The sequence below is a fragment of the Thalassophryne amazonica genome, chromosome 6, assembly GCF_902500255.1.
Source record: "Thalassophryne amazonica chromosome 6, fThaAma1.1, whole genome shotgun sequence".
Lineage (NCBI taxonomy): Eukaryota > Metazoa > Chordata > Actinopteri > Batrachoidiformes > Batrachoididae > Thalassophryne > Thalassophryne amazonica.
In genome coordinates this window covers 2,764,242-2,786,142 of record NC_047108.1, presented here as the reverse complement: position 1 = coordinate 2,786,142, position 21,901 = coordinate 2,764,242, and the positions used below count along the sequence as shown (strand labels likewise).

The 21,901-nt window shown below is 41.9% G+C and overlaps 1 protein-coding gene across 1 annotated transcript in view; it reads left to right on the top strand.

The window, feature by feature from the left end:
* Positions 1–1,172: 1,172 nt before the first annotated feature.
* icmt (isoprenylcysteine carboxyl methyltransferase) overlaps positions 1,173–21,901 on the top strand; it is a 58,982-nt gene continuing 38,253 nt past the window's right edge. The window contains exons 1-2 of the mRNA XM_034171655.1: positions 1,173–1,419; positions 1,711–1,799. Of these exons, the coding sequence (XP_034027546.1) occupies positions 1,201–1,419; positions 1,711–1,799 (308 nt within the window). The 5' untranslated portion in view covers positions 1,173–1,200. The remainder of the gene's footprint in view (positions 1,420–1,710; positions 1,800–21,901) is intronic.

Here is a 21,901-nt window from a genome sequence, read left to right as displayed (position 1 = left end):
CACGTGTTACAACAGCGTGGCTTCATAGTAAAAGAGTGCTGGTACTAGACTGGCCTGCCTGCAGTCCAGATCTGTCGCCCATTGAAAATGTGTGGCGCATTATGAAGCGCAAAATACGACAATGGAGACCCCGGACTGTTGAACAACTGAAGTCGTACATTAAGCAAGAATGGGAAAGAATTCCACCTACAAAGCTTCAACAATTAGTGTCCTCAGTTCCCAAACGCTTATTGAGTGTTGTTAGAAGGAAAGGTGATGTAACACAGTAGTAAACATACCACTGTTCCAGCTTTTTGAAACATGTTGCAGGCATCCATTTCAAAATGAGCAAATATTTGCACAAAAACAATAAAGTTTATCAGTTTGAACATTAAATATCTTGTCTTTGTGGTGTATTAAATTGAATATAGGTTGAAGAGGATTTGAAAATCATTGTATTCTGTTTTTATTTACATTTTACATAACGTCCCAATTTCACTGGAATTGGGGTTGTATGTAGCGCTTTCCCATCTGCATCAGACGCTCAAAGCGCTTTACAATAATGCCTCAGATTCACCTTGATGCCAGGGTGCTGCCATACAAGGTACTCACTACACACCGGGAGCAACTAGGGGATTAAGGCCTTGCCCAAGGGCTCTTAGTGATTTTCTGGTCAGGCTGGGATTTGAACTGAGGATCCTCTAGTCTCAAGCCCAAAGCTTAACCATGAGACCATCACCTCCCCTCATTGTTTCTGCTGTCATCATTTGATGGTATTTAAGTTTGTCATTTGGTTGTTTCCTCTTGTGGTTACTGTCACAGACTGTAAACATTGGTAGCTGATCAGTGATGTCGTTGATCAATAAGTTACTCACTCTGTCACTGGTGAATTTGTTTTCTCTATTTTGACATTGTGGGACAGCTCGCCGGACTACTTTCACCTGACCCAGCACTGAATTTTCCGACATGAGAAGATGCTGCTGGATGAGTGTGAGTATTGACTTACGATTATTTAGGTGTAAAAACACATGAGATACACAAGTTCTTGGCGGACATAATAAATAAAAAAGCGGATGTATCCACAGTCACATCCCAGACTACTAGGTGGCAGCAACTCACCTTCAGGCTTCAACGGCGTGGAGAAGAAGAAGAAAAAGAAATCGCTCTAACCAACCCTTTGCTCGACACATTCTTCGAAGCAGGTTTCATAATATAACCAACATGGCCGGCAGTAAGTTGGTGTTAGAAGGAAGAATAAGTGTAAAATGCTTCCTTTTAGGACTTAGTGTCGTCGTAATCGCATTAATCAGGTCTTGGTTTGGACATGTTGACTGGGTTTTTGATTATCTGACGGAAACCCCAGGGAAAATTGCGATTTGTGTGCACATTGCGGCGGTGAACGGCCTCTTGCTGGTTTTTTACTCCGGATCTGTATACAAGGTGAGTGACACAGCGAAGCTGCTTCATTTCAGACGCTGCTGTCCACCAGTCCGCTTAACTTTACTAATTTAAAGTGAAATTGTAGCACAGACTTGTGTAGTTAACTGCCTCTGCCTGGAATTAATCCTGTCAAAGGGTTTACGCTAAGCTGGTGGTTTCGTGTGTCAGCAGCTTTAACGAGACGTTTGAAAAGCGCTTCATACAGAGACTTTAAAACATTTACTCAGCACGTAGGATTGATGATTTTTCTTGCTTGTTTCTGACTAATGATGAGTCTTTTCCTTGTTTAAGGTTGCTGTGAGAGCCTGTTTTCTGGGGGTTACTTTTGGCTGTGGCTTAATTATAAGCAGCTCTCAATCTGCTTGGACACATTTTGGCTGGTATGTAGATCAACTCCTGTTTCATTAGTTTGTGTCTGCGATTAAACAGCGACAGGAGACGACAGGAGGCCTACAATCAACAGTTATACATGTGCTGTATTGTAAAAATAAATGTTTTGGTGGTGTTAGCATATAGGGTTCGTCCTAACCAGTACTGCCGCAGTGACTGACAAATGCCATTGCAGTTAACACAAGGGGGACTAGTCTGTTCACTACTTGTAGCCATCTAGCGGTTAAAATATTTTAAAAGGTTTAGTTGAACCTGCTCAGCTGTCGTTGGAGCCCTCTGGTGGTCATTTGTGGCCATTTAATTGTCGACCTCAATAGAAATACATGTCATTTGGTCACTTTTCAAAGGGGTCAGACTCGTCAATAAAGTCAATTTAATGTACAGTGGTTAAGTTGAGGTCAACTTGGTGTTGTAAATCTCATCGTGTCAGGCAGTGAGAGCCATCAGCTGGTTGTTAGAGACAAAACAAAACCAGCTGATTTCAATAGACAATCAATGCAGCCCCAGGTGGTTTTCATCAGGCAGCCAGTCATGGAAGTACAAATTCTTGCCTTTGGATTGGCCACTTTGCCGGAAGTGACATGCTCCACAGCAACCCATATTGACTTATGGTCATTTAGGTGTAAAAACACATGGAATACACAAGGTCTTGTGCCAGATACACTCCTTATGTTTTTGTTACCCGTGAAAACACAGTCATCGCAAATACAGCATTGTTTGGGCACTACTTTTTCTGCAGGAATTCATCAAGCACGTCGTCCGCGGGCGCGTACTAACACAGAATATACAAAAACCGTATAGTTATTCAGCCAAAACAAGAGCATCCACTTTTAGCTTACCATAACCTAACCTAGTGGTGCTTGTGAGAGCAGTGCCGTTTTTTTGGAACAGAGAAGCAACGGAAATTTTTTAAAAAATTTTTTTTTTTATCTAGACTCAATCTGTCAGTGTGATTTGGGGTAAACATGTTTTCCAGTACACCTGTTTAACTTTTATTCTTCACAAAGTGGTGATCTCTGTGCCTCTTCTACCTCAGACTTTTTCCCCCTCTTTTTCTTTGTCACAAACTGTAGAGACTTTTGTGTTTTTCCCTGCGTAAAGGGAAACTGTTTAACCCTCTGGGGTCCGAGGGAATTTTTTGGACAGTTCACTCGCCTGGCATAAATGTTTTATTATTGCTGTTAACAGCTCTCCCTGCATCCCACAATCAAGTTTTATGTCTCTTTTTCAGGACAACCTGTGCTTTCAGAATATATATGTTTTTGTTGTGTTTTGTAAGTGTAATAAAGGTTTACAATCAGAAATAGACAAAGAAAAAATAACGCGAAAAATCATTTTACACACACATTTATTCAAAACACACAGCAAACTATAATAAAGAACTGTTTTGACACTTTATAAAGGTAATTTGAGGTCTTGTGTGAAAGACTGTACAACAAAAAGGTTCAAACAATAAACACAAATGCACATTTTGAACAATAAATACAAAATTGATATGGTAAACAGTGCTTTATGCAGAAAAAGCAAGAGTTATCCAGTAACATTCACATGCAAACTAGTGGAGCAATCCCGATAGTACACACTCTTTGTTTGAGCATGTGAGATCGTCATCAGAGGCTCTCCGTCTGCTTCTGCTTTCACTAATCGCTGTGCGTAATGGCACAGGGCACACTGACTATGTACTAATCAAATGTACTCAATGGAGCACCCAGGGGGCTATTCAAACGGGCCAACTAGTAACACATCACCCCTGAAAACGATCTTTCGCTTTTCATGTGAGGTAAATCTGCCCTACGATTGGCTTTTGGAAAACCATGTGATGGTAAACCAATTCCGATTGGACACTCACATTACGCACGTCATCACACAGCTTCTGTGAGGAGTACAAAGATGGCCAGTGGCTGGCTTGAAAGTCCGCGGAGTTAACTTTTTAGCAAAAACAAAAAAGTGTTTCTATCTCATATCATTCAAAAGTTATTTATAATTTTTTAAAGCTTGGTATTAGCTGTCGTATACAACGGTGTCGGCCCCAGAGAGTTAAGCTTCCAACGTTTTAAAAAAATAAATAAGATCGGCTTGCCCCCCCCCCCCCCCCCCCCCCCCTCAAACATTTTGGAGGTGACATCATCCCACTCTGTTTTGGCTGTGCGTGCATGTGCAGAGTACAATGGTACCAAACGTATGGAACCAAATTTGTACTGTAAATGGAATCAAGTCGCACTCTAAATGTAATGCAACACAAATGGAATGAAGTAATCCATGTCATGTGACATACAAAGCACCAATCAAATGACAAGGATCCACTCAGCTGTTATATAATGGTTTATAAAACAGCATTTCAAATATTTCATATTGGAATTATAAAATGAGTAATTTAAAAAGTCTGTTTTTTGGAAACAAAGTGCAACACTATGTTACAAATTACACTGTTCAACATTTTTTTTTTCCTTGCATGGACTTTGAGAAGTGATTTAGGGTAATTTTGGGGTGCTGAATCTGTGCTGAATCACGTCTTTTTTTATTTTTTTAAATCTGCATGTTCCTTATTGATGGATTATTCAAAAGTTGCTCACAAGTTTGATGCCACTAATCATACACAAAAGCAGCTTCAAAAGCACAGTTTTTAAACCAGGTTTGTGAAATGTGAACAAAGAGCTGTAATATCGTTTATGGCGTAGGAAAGGTGTGGAGACTGCAGCTTTTGCTTCAAGGCGCGATACGAGAAATAGCCACAAAGTTAGAAAAACAGCTGTTTCTAGACAAAGTAGTAATGTTAAAAGTTGTCATTTTAAACATATATTTGACTGTAACAGCAGTTAGTTAGTTTCAACTGTTAGTTTCTTAACAGGAATGTTTGTTATTGTGCGACAGGTTCAGCAATTTACAGTTTTGTGAAGACTTTGCCCTGGTTCTTCTTTATGTTAAGGTAGTGAACATTTCCAAGCGAGGGAAGTGTTGCAATGCCCCAAATATTTTCGGTTCTATCTGTGGTTGCTTCTCTTTACCACCTCAAAGACGTAACATCAATACTTTTATCAGAAGAGTGTACCTTGTTTATTTTGGAGTACCCCGCGTTACTCACTGTTATTGACCAGGACAAAAATTGGGCGCCTCACCAAGTTTGCGCAACTTGTCGAAACACTGACATCCTGGTCTCAAGGAAAGAATGCTAAGCTAAAATTTGGTTTGCTAATGGTTTGGAGCGAACCGAAAAACCACTTAGATGACTGACTGCTCTTTCTTTCTTGTGAACATCAAGGGATTTAATAAGAAAACAAACACTTACAATACCCCAGCGTACCATCTGCTACATGACCGGTTCCCCACAGTGATGAAATATCCGAAGGTATTTTCACCAAACTCCCAGACATTGATGAGGACCAGTTCACTTCTTCCACGTCTTCATAGATTTATGATGATGAAGCAGAAGAGGATATAGCGCATGAAGCATGGGATGCAGATCGAGTTTCTTCTATAGCCTTGTAGTAAGTCTGGTCTGCTTGAGGTTTCTTCCTCAAATCTTCAGAAGGAATTTTTTCTTACCACTGTCGCCTGTGTTCTTGCTCTGGGGGTTGGTAAGGTTAGACCTTACTTGTGTGAAGTGCCTTGAGGCAACTTTGTTGTGATTTGGCACTATATAAATGAAAAAAAATTGAAATTGAATCCTCCAGCAGAGACTGTTATTGCCAGGCTGTATGTATGGCTCATGGCTGTGCAAGTGCACAAAACCTTCTGAGGGCTGCTGCTTTTACCGTGACTGCATCAAAATGAACAGTTATCACTTAAAATGAGTCGTCATAACACAACATCACACTTATGTCAACTGTGGAATTTAATCTGTGCCTCAGTTCTTAACGTTAACAGCTACATTCCATTGAAGCGCACGCTGGAATGCTTCTAATAGCTATGTCACCTGTCGGAAACACATGAGTACTTTGTTTTCAGAAGTCTCCGTAGTTGTTTACTGCGAATGGCCGTGTACTGTGAAACCGGTCACAGAAGTGTACAAACTGATCATCGGATGGTCACTAACAGCCTAAATCTTAATTGTTGTGATTGCGGTGTGACATGTCCTTTACGGGAGTAGCTGCCTTCCATTGAAAACATTATTCCATATATGAGTGCTTAAACAATATAATTTTTTTATGTTTTCATATCTCAAAAATATAATGTGTTTGGCAAAAACAAACACCAGATTCAGATTCAATGCCCCCAAATTATCCAAAATCCGTTGGAAAAACTCCATGCAAGACATGTGCTTCAGCTGTGCATCAAACTGATATAAATCTAACATTCAAATAAACGGAACATTTTTCTCGTGGAAAATATGCTACATCATCTTATATACCTGACCCATAGAAAAAAAACATATTATGCAGTCTTCATCAGAAAGATTATAATCTGAAATTCAAAAGTGTTATGATGGAAGATGAGAGAAACAGAGACAAAGACTTGTAATTGTTTGTTGAAGCATTGGTAGTAGATTTTTGATTTAAGGGGAAACCATTATATACATGCTTTGTAGACTTATTTGACAGCATGAATGCTCTATATTACAAACTGATTAAGAGGGGCATTATTGGTAAACTACTAGTGAAGCCAGTACTGATCTGGGACTCAACCTACCGTTAAAAAAGCAATTTACAACATTTTACAGCAGTAATAAGGGATATTTTGGACTGTGTACATAGAGAATGTTGACTTCCCTGGGAATTGAAGCGTTATTCATACATAGTTAGAAGGAATTCGACTTCCTGTTGGCGTTTAGTCACACTCGTTTCTGTCCCTCAATATTCGGACACTGACATAGTTTGTCCACGGCTCATTTAACTTGGAAGTGAATTTTTTTTTTTTCTTTGATGGCTGAATTAAAGTGCTGCTTGTCATGGCCAATTCACCTTTTGAACAACACTTCCACCCTTCTATTTTTCCTCTTCTCCCACTGTCCTGTTTTCCTTCTCTTCTTCATCTTTGCCCAGCAGTTAGCCCAATTTCTGCCAGCACCCTGTTGAGAAACAGCACCGGTGGCGGTTGTTATTAATCCGGGCCTCGACCGATCCAATATGGAAATTCAATTTGGTCTCTGGATCTTTATTTTTGGTGCTTTTTACACCAAATTGCCCTTCCTCACGCAAACTTCCTCATTTATCCGGACTTGGGATCGGTACTCAGAATGTACCCCATGTGGCTGAGTTCTATTAGCCCAAACCACTCTTTTAAAATATGAATTGCTCCTTCCTGGTTTATGACAACGTATTTGCAGTGATCTCCAAACCTAGTCAGTTATTGGTATCAGCCCTTAAAAATCTATATCAGTCAACCCCGACTGAAGAACTCTGTTGGGATATTATTCCAAAACAAGGTTTCTATGTGAGAGCGAGAAGAGGACTGATGCCGTCCAACTGGCTGAGTTGGGTAGGGGCAGGGGAGGCGACATCTCCCCCACAAAATAACCCCTGGCAGAAGCATCTCCCCAAACAAGATCAGTGTGGTAATGTCCCCCCACAAACCCACCCACCACAACATTGAACCAATGGTTGTACGACTAAATGGTTCAAGTATCGAGTCTCCCCGATCCTAAAACAACTCTGAAATTGAACACAGAAAACATAAAGGGCAGTAGCAATAATACCACATTTAAAAAAAGAAAAGAAAACTGTGCATTTAAACAACATGAAAGCAGCAACAGAGCCACAGCAAATCAGCATCAAATTTATTGCCAAGTAAGTTCTCACATACAAGGAATTTGATCTGGTGTTATTGGTGCAAACAACAGTAAAAAAAGAAAAGGAAACAATACTCTGGAAGAAGTAAAAGAGTCAAATAGGCAAAACTATGTTCACTGTTAAATAAATATAACATGGAACGGAACTGTGCAAAGCATATGATTGGTGTGCAGATGTACGAGGTCTGTTAGAAAAGTATTGGACCTTTTTATTTTTTTCAAAAACCATATGGATTTGAATCACGTGATTGCATCAGCCAAGCTTGAGCCTTTGTGTGCATGCGTGAGTTTTTTACACGCCTGTCGGTTGCGTCATTCGCCTGTGAGCAGGCTTTGTGTGAGCAGTGGTCCACCCCTCTCGTCGATTTTTTTTTTATTTATTTATTTTTTTTTATTGCGAATAAATGTCTGAAAGATTTGGAGCTTTGCTGCATCAAATTTTTTCCAGAAACTGTGAGAGACCTCCAGGTGGACACCGTTCGGAAAATTAATATGGCTTTCAGGGACTATTTTATGGGGATTATACAGGTTAAGGAGTGTTACTGCCGCTTCAAGGACGGCCCACAACTGCTGAGAGCGCGCCGCGCTCTGAGCGCCGATCGACATGCTCAAACAACCAGATCATTTCCAACGTGAAGGCTTTGTTGATCCAGGACCTCGTCTGACTTTCACAAAAAGGCAGAAGGTGTGGACATCAGCACTTTGTCAGCACATTCCACTGTTATAGGAGTTTTTTTCATGGAAAGAAAAGCGGAGGGACACGCCACGGAGCCGTTCATTACGTGGGACAAAACCACCTCGGTGTTGGTCTCACAGGACGGCTTTCAGGTGGCTTTCAGATGTCTTTTCAGTCGTGTGATTATCCGATTGTGATTGTGCATGAGCTGTACATGCCCCAACATGTCCTGGAAGGCTTCATCACGGCGTTGCTTTGCGCCGAGCGGCTCCACCGCGACACGCGGAACTCCTCCGCACGTCTGTCTTAATGTGCTGAAAAAGTGCTGATGTCCACGTCTTTTCACAATTCCTGTGCTAGTCAGACGACATACCGGATCAAGACAGCGTCCAGTTTAGAAATGAACGGCACATTCCACTGTTACAGGAGTTTTTTTCATGGAAAGAGGAGCGGTCGGTGGAGCCACATGGCGCAAAGCAACGCCGTGATGAAGCCTTCCAGGACATGTTGGGGCATGTCCAGCTCATGCACAATCACAATCGGATAATCACACGACTGAAAAGCAACCGGAATCCATCTGAAAGCCATCTCAAAGCTGTCCTGTGAGACCAACACGGAGGTGGTTTTGTTCCGCGTAATGAACGGCTCCGTGGCGCGTCCCTCCGCTTTTCTTTCCATGAAAAAAACTCCTGTAACAGTGGAATGTGCCGAAAAAGTGCTGATGTCCACTCCTTCTGCCTTTTTGTGAAAGTCAGACAAGGTCCCGGATCAACAAAGCCTTCACATTGGCAATGATCTTTGTTTCAGCGGGGTCTGAGCATGTCGATCGGCGCTGGGAGCGCGCCGCGCTCTCAGCAGTTGTGGGCCATCCTTAAAGCGGCAGTAACACTCCTTAATCTGTATAATACCCATAAAATCGTCCCTGAAAGCCATATTAATTTTCCGAACGGTGTCCACCTGGAGGTCTCACGGTTTCTGGAAAAAAATTGATGCAGCAAAGCTCCAAATCGTTTAGACATTTATTCGCAATAAAAAAATGACGAGAGGGTGTACCAGTGCTCACACAAAGCTTGCTCACAGGCGAATGACGCAACCGACAGGCATGAAAAAACTCACGCATGCGCACGAAGGTTGAAGCTTGTCTGATGCAATCAGACGTGATTCAAATCCATATGGTTTTTGAAAAAAATAAAAAGGTCGGATACTTTTCTAACAGACCTCGTACAGTACCTTTCAGGTGACCAATCTGTACTTTGTGGAAGTGGGGAGGGGGAGGGGGGTCAGTGGGGTCTCTGGTATTATTTAACTGTGCTAAATTGTGACACAACCTTGCTTTTCTTAGAAATTTTCTGAGAATTTTCCAAGAAGTGATCTCATCACAAATGCGTATTGCTTGAAAAAAATGCTATCATTAGCACCTGTTTTTATTAGTGTTGGCTGCTTACAAAGACCACCCATTTGGGACGGAGAAAATATATATAAGATTAAAAAAACCTATTGTGTTTTAAAAGCTGCTCCGGTGTTTCTTGATGACCGTGAATTTGCTTCCTTTGCCAGCAAATAAAACTGTTGCTCTGTGACTTAGATTTTGAAAATGTTTAAGGTGTTTTTTTTGTTTGTTTGTTTTTTGAATAATTGCACACAGCTAAAATACTTAGACTTTTTGTTTGGTGACACAGATTATTTTAGTACAAGCACAACATGAAGTGGCAGCATGTTAAAAATAAGTGGCTTAAGTGGCTATTAATAATGCTTGTACATAGTGGAGGGGCTGTCTTGGATGAGACATCTCTTCAACATTGCGTTGAGGTCTGGGACAGTGCCTTAGGTGTGGAAAGCTGGGGTAGTGGTCCCCATATTTAAAAAGGGGACCAGAGAGTGTGTGCCACCTACAGGGGCATCACACTACTCACCCTCTGCACCACTGGCAGAGGAGATAAACGGCTTCTTTGCTCGGTTTGGATCTTCCCAGCTGCACTGCCCCCACCTGGTCCCCGCACCACTCCACTCACTGTAAAAGAGCATGATGTCAGGCGAGTGCTCCTCGCAGTGAATCCCGTCCTGCCTGAAAACCTCCACCATAATCCTGGTGCCGAAGAAGTCTCCCATCACCAGCCTGAATGATTACTGCCCGGTGGCCCTCACTTCGGTAATAATGAAGTGTTTTGAGAGACTGGTACTTAAGCACATCAAGGACCACCCACCCCCCCAGGCCTCGACCCTCACCAGTTTGCATACAGGGCAAACAGATCCACAGAGGACGCCATCAGCGTAGCTCTCTACTCTGCTCTAAACCACCTGGAGCAGCTGCAGAGCTATGTCCGAATGCTCTTTGTGGATTATAGTTCTGTCTTTAACACAGTAATCCCGGACAGACTCACTACAAAACTGGACACTCGGCTTCCACCCTCTCACACGTGCCTGGATTAAAGACTTTCTTTCCAACTGTCCCCAGACTGTGAGACTCGGCCCCCACCTCTCCTCCACCCGCACGCTGAGCATTGGCTCTCCACAGGGCTGCGTGCTGAGCCCCCTCCTCTACTGCCTCTACACCTACGACTGCAGACCGGCCCACAAGAACAACCTTATCGTCAAGTTTGCAGACGATACCACAGTGGTCGGTCTCATCTCCGGAGGTGATGAGGCTGCCTACAGAGAGGAGATCCGGCAGCTGGCAGCCTGGTGCTCAGAGAACATCCTCACTCTGAACACTAGGAAGACCAGAGAGATCATCATTGACTTCAGGAAACACTGCACCAACCCCGCCCCCCTTCTCATCAACGACGAGCGTGTGGAAAGGGTCCACACCTTCAGGTATCTCAGCGTTCTCATCTCAGACTGCATCTCCTGGTCCAACAACATCTCCTCTATCCTCAAGAAGGCTCAGCAGCGGCTACACTTCCTGAGAGTCCTCAGGAAGTACAACCTCAACACCGACCTGCTGCTGGCCTTCTACCGCTCATCCATTGAGAGCCTGCTGACATACTGCATCACAGTATGGTTTGGCAGCTCCACCGCTGCTGACAGGGAGAGAATGCAGAGGGTTGTAAAGGCAGCACAGAAGATCATCGGCTGCCCTCTCCCCTCCCTGTTGGACATTTACACCTCCCGCTGCCTCAGCAGAGCCAAAGCAATCTCCAAAGACTGCTTTCTTCCTGGCTCTGCCCTGTTTGACCTGTTGCCCTCAGGGAGGCGCTACAGGCTCACAAGGACAAAAACAAACAGACTGAAAAACAGTTTCTTCCCCAAAGTCGTAACCACATTGAACTCTAGCATACACTGATCCTCCTCGTGCAATCGTAACCATGTGTAATAACCCAATCACCCATGGACAGTATGCATTTCTGTGCAATATAGTTATATCCTAAGCCGCACCCTGCATTAGTGTCAATTGTGTGTGTGTGTGTGTATGTATATATATATATATATATATATATATATATATATATATATATATATATATATATGTGGAGGGGAGCAGAGATCAATCACTAATGATTAAATGCAGAGTGGTGCATACAGAGTAAAAAGAGAAAGAAACACTCAGTGCATCATGGGAACCCCCCAGCAGTCTAAGTCTATAGTAGCAGAACTAAGGGATGGTTCAGAGTCACCTGATCCAGCCCTAACTATAAGCTTTAGCAAAAAGGAAAGTTTTAAGCCTAATCTTAAAAGTAGAGAGGGTGTCTGTCTCCCTGATCGGAATTGGGAGCTGGTTCCACAGGAGAGGAGCCTGAAAGCTGAAGGCTCTGCCTCCCATTCTACTCTTAAAAACCCTAGGAACTACAAGTAAGCCTGCAGTCTGAGAGCGAAGTGCTCTATTGGGGTGATATGGTACTATGAGGTCCCTAAGATAAGATGGGACCTGATTATTCAAAACCTTATAAGTAAGAAAAAGAATTTTAAATTCTATTCTAGAATTAACAGGAAGCCAATGAAGAGAGGCCAATATGGGTGAAATATGCTCTCTCCTTCTAGTCCCCGTCAGTACTCTAGCTGCAGCATTTTGAATTAACTGAAGGCTTTTCAGGGAACTTTTAGGACAACCTGATAATAATGAATTACAGTAGTCTGGCCTAGAGGAAATAAATGCATAAATTAGTTTTTCAGCATCACTCTGAGACAAGACCTTTCTAATTTTAGAGATATTGTGCAAATGCAAAAAAGCAGTCCAACATATTTTCTTAATATGCGCATTGAAGGACATATCCTGATCAAAAATGACTCCAAGATTTCTCACAGTATTACTAGAGGTCAGGGTAATGCCATCCAGAGTAAGGATCTGGTTAGACACCATGTTTCTAAGATTTGTGGGGCCAAGTACAATAACTTCAGTTTTATCTGAATTTAAAAGCAGGAAATTAGAGGTCATCCATGTCTTTATGTCTGTAAGACAATCCTGCAATTTAGCTAATTGGTGTGTGTCCTCTGGCTTCATGGATAGATAAAGCTGGGTATCATCTGCGTAACAATGAAAATTTAAGCAATGCCGTCTAATAATACTGCCTAAGGGAAGCATGTATAAAGTGAATAAAATTGGTCCTAGCACAGAACCTTGTGGAACTCCATAATTAACCTTAGTCTGTGAAGAAGATTCCCCATTTACATGAACAAATTGTAATCTATTAGATAAATATGATTCAAACCACCGCAGCGCAGTGCCTTTAATACCTATGGCATGCTCTAATCTCTGTAATAAAATTTTATGGTCAACAGTATCAAAAGCAGCACTGAGGTCTGACAGGACAAGCACAGAGATGAGTCCACTGTCTGAGGCCAAAAGAAGATCATTTGTAACCTTCTCTAATGCTGTTTCTGTACTATGATGAATTCTAAAACCTGACTGAAACTCTTCAAATAGACCATTCCTCTGCAGATGATCAGTTAGCTGTTTTACAACTACCCTTTCAAGAATTTTTGAGAGAAAAGGAAGGTTGGAGATTGGCTTATAATTAGCTAAGATAGCTGGGTCAAGTGATGGCTTTTTAAGTAATGGTTTAATTACTGCCACCTTAAAAGCCTGTGGTACATAGCCAACTAATAAAGATAGATTGATCATATTTAAGATCAAAGCATTAATTAATGGTAGGGCTTCCTTGAGCAGCCTGGTAGGAATGGGGTCTAATAGACATGTTGATGGTTTGGAGGAAGTAACTAATGAAAATAACTCAGACAGAACAATCTGAGAGAAAGAGTCTAACCAAATACCGGCATCACTGAAAGCAGCCAAAGATAATGATATGTCTTTGGGATGGTTATGAGTAATTTTTTCTCTAATAGTTAAAATTTTATTAGCAAAGAAAGTCATGAAGTCATTACTAGTTAAAGTTAAAGGAATACTCAGCTCAGTAGCGCGCTGACTCTTTGTCAGCCTGGCTACAGTGCTGAAAAGAAACCTGGGGTTGTTCTTATTTTCTTCAATAAGTGATGAGTAGTAAGATGTCCTAGCTTTACGGAGGGCTTTTTTATAGAGCAACAGACTCTTTTTCCAGGCTAAGTGAAGATCTTCTAAATTAGTGAGACGCCATTTCCTCTCCAACTTAGGGGTTATCTGCTTTAAGCTGCGAGTTTGTGAGTTATACCACAGAGTCAGGCACTTCTGATTTAAGGCTCTCTTTTTTAGAGGAGCTACAACATCCAAAGTTGTCCTCAAGGAGGATGTAAAACTATTGACGAGATAATCTATCTCACTCACAGAGTTTAGGTAGCTACTCTGCCCTGTGTTGGTATATGGCATTAGAGAACATAAAGAAGGAATCATATCCTTAAACCTAGTTACAGCGCTTTCTGAAAGACTTCTACTGTAATGAAACTTATTCCCCACTGCTGGGTAGTCCATCAGAGTAAATGTAAATGTTACTAAGAAATGATCAGACAGAAGGGGGTTTTCAGGGAATACTGTTAAGTCTTCAATTTCCATACCATAAGTCAGAACAGGATCTAAGGTATGATTAAAGTGGTGGGTGGACTCATTTACATTTTGAGCAAAACCAATCGAGTCTAACAGTAGATTAAATGCAGTGTTGACTGTCATTCTCAGCGTCTGTGTGGATGTTAAAATTGCCCACTATAATTATCTTATCTGAGCTAAGCACTAAGTCAGACAAAAGGTCCAAAAATTCACAGAGAAACTCACAGTAACGACCAGGTGGACGATAGATAAAAACAAATAAAACTGGTTTTTGGGACTTCCAATTTGGATGGACAAGACTAAGAGTCAAGCTTTCAAATGAATTAAAGCTCTGTCTGGGTTTTTGATTAATTAATAAGCTGGAGTGGAAGATTGCTGCTAATCCTCCGCCTCGGCCCGTGCTACGAGCGTTCTGGCAGTTAGTGTGACTCGGGGGTGTTGACTCATTTAAACTAACATAATCATCCTGCTGTAACCAGGTTTCTGTAAGGCAGAATAAATCAATATGTTGATCAATTATTATATCATTTACTATCAGGGACTTAGAAGAGAGAGACCTAATGTTTAATAGACCACATTTAACTGTTTTAGTCTGTGGTGCAGTTGAAGGTGCTATATTTTTTCCTTTTGAATTTTTATGCTTAAATAGATTTTTGCTGGTTATTGGTGGTCTGGGAGCAGGCACCGTCTCTACGGGGATGGGGTAATGAGGGGATGGCAGCGGGAGAGAAGCTGCAGAGAGGTGTGTATGACTACAACTCTGCTTCCTGGTCCCAACCCTGGATAGTCACGGTTTGGAAGATTTAATAAAATTGGCCAGATTTCTAGAAATGAGAGCTGCTCCATCCAAAGTGGGATGGATGCCGTCTCTCCTAACAAGACCAGGTTTTCCCCAGAAGCTTTGCCAATTATCTATGAAGCCCACCTCATTTTTTGGACACCACTCAGACAGCCAGCAATTCAGGGAGAACATGCGGCTAAACATGTCACTCCCGGTCCGATTGGGGAGGGGCCCAGAGAAAACTACAGAGTCCGACATTGTTTTTGCAAAGTTACACACCGATTCAATGTTAATTTTAGTGACCTCCGATTGGCGTAACCGGGTGTCATTACTGTCGACGTGAATTACAATCTTAGCAAATTTACGCTTAGCCTTAGCCAGCAGTTTCAAATTTCCTTCGATGTCGCCTGCTCTGGCCCCCGGAAGACAGTTGACTATGGTTGCGGGTGTCGCTAACTTCACATTTCTCAAAACAGTCGTCGTCAATAACCAGAGTTTGTTCCTCGGCGGGTGTGTCGCAGAGTGGGGAAAAACGTTTAGAAATGTGAACGGGTTGGCGGTGTACACGGGGCTTCTGTTTAGGACTACGCTTCCTCCTCACAGTCACCCAGTCGGCCTGCTTTCCCGGCTGCTCGGGATCTGCTGGAGGGGAACTAACGGCAGCTAAGCTACCTTGGTCCGCACCGACTACAGGGGCCTGGCTAGCTGTAGGATTTTCCAACGTGCGGAGCCGAGTCTCCAATTCGTCCAGCCTGCCCTCCAAAGCTACGAATAAGCTACACTTATTCCAAGTACCGTTACTGCTAAAGGAGGCCGAGGAATAACTAAACATTTCACACCCAGAGCAGAAAAGTGCGGGAGAGACAGGAGAAGCCGCCATGCTAAACCGCAAAGAGCTAGTAGCTGCGCTAAGCTAGCGGATTCCTAAAAACACACAAAGTGAATAATATGTAAATAATTTAGAGGTGATTCAGCAGAGGGAGTGCTTTAGTTGAGGCACGTGAAGATTACACTGTGAAACAAATCGTTATCTAGTTAACTAGATCAATCTAACTGCGCAGATTAAACAGCTAACAGATACAGCAAAACACCGCTGTGCTCTGGAACAGGAAGTGATACAATACCGCAGTGAGAGCCAACCACCAGTAGAGGCCCAATCTCCAGTGACACTACATGTCATTGGAGATTCTTAAGGACAGTCTTGCTCAGTATCAGAGGGCAGTGAAGGAAGCTAAGTCCCAGTATCTGTCTGACATTATTTCCACAAATGGACATTGCCCTCGCATGTTGTTCAACACAATTAATTCGGTTGTGAACCCCCGCACCCCTCATTTTGAAAATGCCACTGTTTCTACCTGTGAGGACTTCTTACACTTTTTTGTGGATAAAGTGATGTCAGGTAGAGCATTGAGAAGCTGCAGTATTAATCTGGAGGAGTCTGTTACTACTGCGCACTCTGCAGTGTTTGATCATTTTGATCCCATCACTTTGACATCCCTCACTGACATTGTTAAATGCATGAGGGTCACTAACTGCCCTTTAGATTTTCTTCCTGCTAAATTACTGAAAGAAGTGTTCACCAATGTTGGCCCTTCCCTTTTGATTTTAATTAATATGTCTTTAAGTTCAGGATGCTTCCCTGACGCTTTCAAACATGCTGTGGTGAGACCATTGCTTAAAAAACCATGCCTTGACACTTCTGTTCTAGCTAATTTTAGACCTGTGTCAAATTTGTCTTTTATTTCAAAAATTATTGAAAAACCTGTTTTTAAACAGTTACAAGTGTTCTTAGATAGTAATTTTATTCTTGAAAAATTTCAGTCAGGGTTCAGAACAAGGTACAGCACAGAATCTGCACTCCTCAAAGTCCACAATGATGTGGCTCTGTCGCTTGATGCTAAATGTCCAGTTCTTTTAGTGCTTCTTGACTTGACAGCAGCATTTGATACTGTTGATCACAGGATCCTCTTGTCTCGTTTAAAGCACCATGTTGGCATTTGTGGCACTGCATTAAAGTGGTTTAGTTCCTATTTAATTAACAGAACATTTTCTGTCATGATAGGTGACTTGTCCTCCTCTGTTGCAACCTTGTCTTGTGGAGTACCCCATGGTTCCATTTTGGGCCCCATTTTGTTTTGTCTTTACATGTTCCCACTGGGCTCCATTATGGAGAGACATAACGTCTTTTCATTGCTATGCAGATGATCTGCAGATTTATCTACCAGTGTCTTCAAATACAAATGACGCTATCAGACGTTTGTCAGACTGCATGGCTGATATAAAGCTGTGGCTACAGCAAAATTTTCTTCATTTGAACGAGGACAAAACTGATTACATTTTGTTTGGTGACCCTGCTCTTCTAGGTTCTGGTTTGTTGTCTGCGTCTTTGAAACCTATAGTAAGAAATCTTGGGGTGGTATTTGACAATTCTTTTAGATTTGACAAACAAATTGACAGCGTGGTAAGAACAAGTTTTTGTCTTTTATCTAAGGTTAAACCATTTTTAAACCACACTGACCTTGAAAAAACTATCCACGCTTTTATCAGCTCGAGAATTGACTTGTAATGCCCTTTATGTCGGAGTTCCTCAGACATATCTGAGTTGTCTCCAGCTGGTGCAAAATGCTGCAGCCCGATTTTTAACAAACATGTCAAGACGTCAGCACATCACCCCAGTTCTTTTTAATTTGCACTGGCTTCCAGTCTCTTTTAGAGTTGATTTTAAAATCTTGATGTTTGTCTTTAAAGCCCTTAATGGCCTGGCCCCTCCTTATTTGACTGAGCTTTTGCATCCTCGTGTCTCAAACAGGTCTTTGAGGTCTGTAAATCAGCTTTTAGTGGAAGTGCCCAGGTCCAGGTCTAAACGCTGGGGTGATCGGGCCTTCTCTGTTGCTGTGCCCAAACTTTGGAATAAATTGCCCCCTGAAATGAGAATCATCTCTGACTTAGAGCTTTTTAAGTCCAGGCTCAAGACGTATTTGTTCAGGCTGGCTTTTAACACTCAGTAACATGATGGTGCTTTATTTTATGCTATTAAATGTTTTTATGCATATTTTATTTAATTGTTTTTGTAATGGTTTTACTGTTGGATATTTGTTTTTACCGTGTTTTGTTTTTAAATTTTGTTGTAAAGCACTTTGGTCTCTTTGAGTGTTGTAAAGGGCTCTAGAAATAAACTTGATTGATTGATTGATTGATTGATTGAAATATGGCTATGTACAGATAGCCACTGCCCCCCCCCCCTCCAAAAAAAACACTGCAATGGCACGAGCTTAATCAGGTTTATGTATTCATTGCTGACATGTTGACATATGGTGTTTTTTGTTGTTTTTTTTATTTATTTTTTGTCAGAAGCAAATGCTTTCAAGCAGAGCACAAAGTCAGCTAGGTTGCTAGTTTGCAATCAATGCTACAATGCTAATTAACTCTCTGGGGCCGACGCCGGGCGTATACGACGGCTAAGACCAAGCTTTACTAAATTATAAATAAATTTTTAATGATATGAGGTAGAAACTTAACTTTTCAGCAAAAAAACAAAAGTAACTCCGCTGACTTTTGAGCCAGCCATCGGCCATCTTTGTACTCCTCATAGAAGCTGTGTGATGACGTGCGCAATGGGACAACCTGATAATAATGAATTACAATAGTCCAGCCTAGAGGAAATAAATGCATTAATTAGTTTTTCAGCATCACTCTGAGACAAGACCTTTCTAATTTTAGACATATTGCGACAATCCTGCAGTTTAGCTAATTGGTGTGTGTCCTCTGGCTTCATGGATAGATAAAGCTGGGTATCATCTGCGTAACAATGAAAATTTAAGCAATGCTGTCTAATAATACTGCCTAAGGGAAGCATGTATAAAGTGAATAAAATTGGTCCTAGCACAGAACCTTGTGGAACTCCATAATTAACCTTAGTCTGTGAAGAAGACTCCCCGTTTACATGAACAAATTGTAATCTAATAGATGATTCAAACCACGGCAGCGCAGTGCCTTTAATACCTATGGCATGCTCTAATCTCTGTAATAAAATTTTATGGTCAGCAGTATCAAAAGCAGCACTGAGGTCTAACAGAACAAGCACAGAGATGAGTCCACTGTCTGAGGCCATAAGAAGATCATTTGTAACCTTCACTAATGCTGTTTCTGTACTATAATGAATTCTAAAACCTGACTGAAACTCTTCAAATAGACCATTCCTTTGCAGATGATCAGTTAGCTGTTTTACAACTACCCTTTCAAGAATTTTTGAGAGAAAAGGAAGGTTGGAGATTGGCTTATAATTAGCTAAGATAGCTGGATCAAGTGATGGCTTTTTAAGTAATGGTTTAATTACTGCCACCTTAAAAGCCTGTGGTACATAGCCAACTAATAAAGGTAGATCATATTTAAGATCAAAGCATTAATTAATGGTAGGGCTTCCTTGAGCAGCCAGGTAGGAATGGGGTCTAATAGACATGTTGATGGTTTGGAGGAAGTAACTAATGAAAATAACTCAGACAGAACAATCGGAGAGAAAGAGTCTAACCAAATACCAGCATTACTGAAAGCAGCCAAAGATAACAATATGTCTTTGGGATGGTTATGAGTAATTTTTTCTCTAATAGTTAAAATTTTATTAGCAAAGAAAGTCATGAAGTCGTTACTAGTTAAAGTTAAAGGAATACTCGGTTCAATAGAGCTCTGACTCTTTGTCAGCCTGGCTACAGTGCTGAAAAGAAACCTGGGGTTGTTCTTATTTTCTTCAATAAGTGATGAGTAGTAAGATGTCCTAGCTTTACGGAGGGCTTTTTTATAGAGCAACAGACTCTTTTTCTAGGCTAAGTGAAGATCTTCTAAATTAGTGAGATGCCATTTCCTCTCCAACTTACGGGTTATCTGCTTTAAGCTGTGAGTTTGTGAGTTATACCACAGAGTCAGGCACTTCTGATTTAAGGCTCTCTTTTTCAGAGGAGCTGCAGCATCCAAAGTCGTGCTCAATGAGGATGTAAAACTATTGACAAGATAATCTATCTCACTCACAGAGTTTAGGTAGCTACTCTGCCCTGTGTTGGTATATGGCATTGGAGAACATAACAAAGAAGGAATCATATCCTTAAACCTAGTTACAGCCCTTTCCGAAAGACTTCAACTGTAATGAAACTTAGTCCCCACTGCTGGGTAGTCCATCAGAGTAAATGTAAATGTTATTAAGAAATGATCAGACAGAAGGGAGTTTTCAGGGAATACTGTTAAGTCTTCAATTTCCATACCACAAGTCAGAACAAGATCTAAGATATGATTAAAGTGGTGGGTGGACTCATTTACATTTTGAGCAAAGCCAATTGAGTCTAATAATAGATTAAATGCAGTGTTGAGACTGTCATTCTCAGCATCTATGTGGATGTTAAAATCACCCACTATAATTATCTTATCTGAGCTAAGCACTAAGTCAGACAAAAGGTCTGAAAATTCAGAGAAACTCACAGTAACAACCAGGTGGACGATAGATAACAACAAATAAAACTGGTTTTTGGGACTTCCAATTTGGATGGACAAGACTAAGAGTCAAGCTTTCAAATGAATTAAAGCTCTGTCTGGGTTTTTGATTAATTAATAAGCTGGAGTGGAAGATTGCTGCTAATCCTTCCCCTCGGCCCGTGCTACGAGCATTCTGACAGTTAGTGTGACTCAGGGGTGTTGACTCATTTAAACTAATATATTCATCCTGCTGTAACCAGGTTTCTGTAAGGCAGTATAAATCAATATGTTTATCGGGGAGAGAAACTGCAGAGAGGTGTGTAAGACTACAACTCTGCTTCCTGGTCCCAACCCTGGGTAGTCACGGTTTGGAGGGTTTAATAAAATTGGCCAGATTTCTAGAAATGAGAGCTGCTCCATCCAAAGTGGGATGGATGCCGTCTCTCCTAACAAGACCAGGTTTTCCCCAGAAGCTTTGCCAATTATCTATGAAGCCCGCCTCATTTTTTGGACACCATTCAGACAGCCAGCAATTCAAGGAGAACATGCGGCTAAACATGTCACTCCCAGTCCGATTGGGGAGGGGCCCAGAGAAAACTACAGAGTCCGACATTGTTTTTGCAAAGTTACACACCGATTCAATGTTCATTTTAGTGACCTCCGATTGGCGTAACCGGGTGTCATTACTGCCGATGTGAATTACAATCTTACCGAATTTACGCTTAGCCTTAGCCAGCAGTTTCAAATTTCCTTCAATGTCGCTTGCTCTGGCCCCCGGAAGACAGTTGACTATGGTTGCTGGTGTCGCTAACTTCACATTTCTCAAAATAACCGGCGGGTGTGTCGCCGAGTGGGGAAAAATGGTTAGAGATGTGAACGGGTTGGTGGTGTACAGGGGGCTTGTGTTTAGGACTACGCTTCCTCCTCACAGTCACCCAGCCGGCCTGCTTTCCCGGCTGCTTGGGATCTGCTGGAGAACAGCTAACGGCGGCTAAGCTACCTTGGTCCGCACCGACTACAGGGGCCTGGCTAGCTGTAGGATTTTCCACGGTGCGGAGCCGAGTCTCCAATTTGCCCAGCCTGGCCTCCAAAGCTACGAATAAGCTACACTTATTACAAGTACCATTACCACTAAAGGAGGCCGAGGAATAACTAAACATTTCACACCCAGAGCAGAGAAGTGCGGGAGAGACAGGAGAAGCCGCCATGCTAAACCAGCTAAGAGCTAGTAGCTGCACTAAGCTAACGGATTCCTAAGAACACACAAAGTGAATAATGTGGAAATAATTTACAGGTGATTCAGCAGAGGGAGTGCTTTAGTTAAGGCACGTGAAGATTACACTGTGAAACAAATTGTTATCTAGATCAATCTAACTGCGCAGATTAAACAGCTAACAGATACAGCAAAACACCGCTGTGCTCTGGAACAGGAAGTGATACAATACCTCAGTGAGAGCCAACCACCAGTTGGCTCACTAGCTCACTGTGTCTGCATACATGAGACAGTGATGTTCCTTTAGCACGAGTTTTAGACTCCAG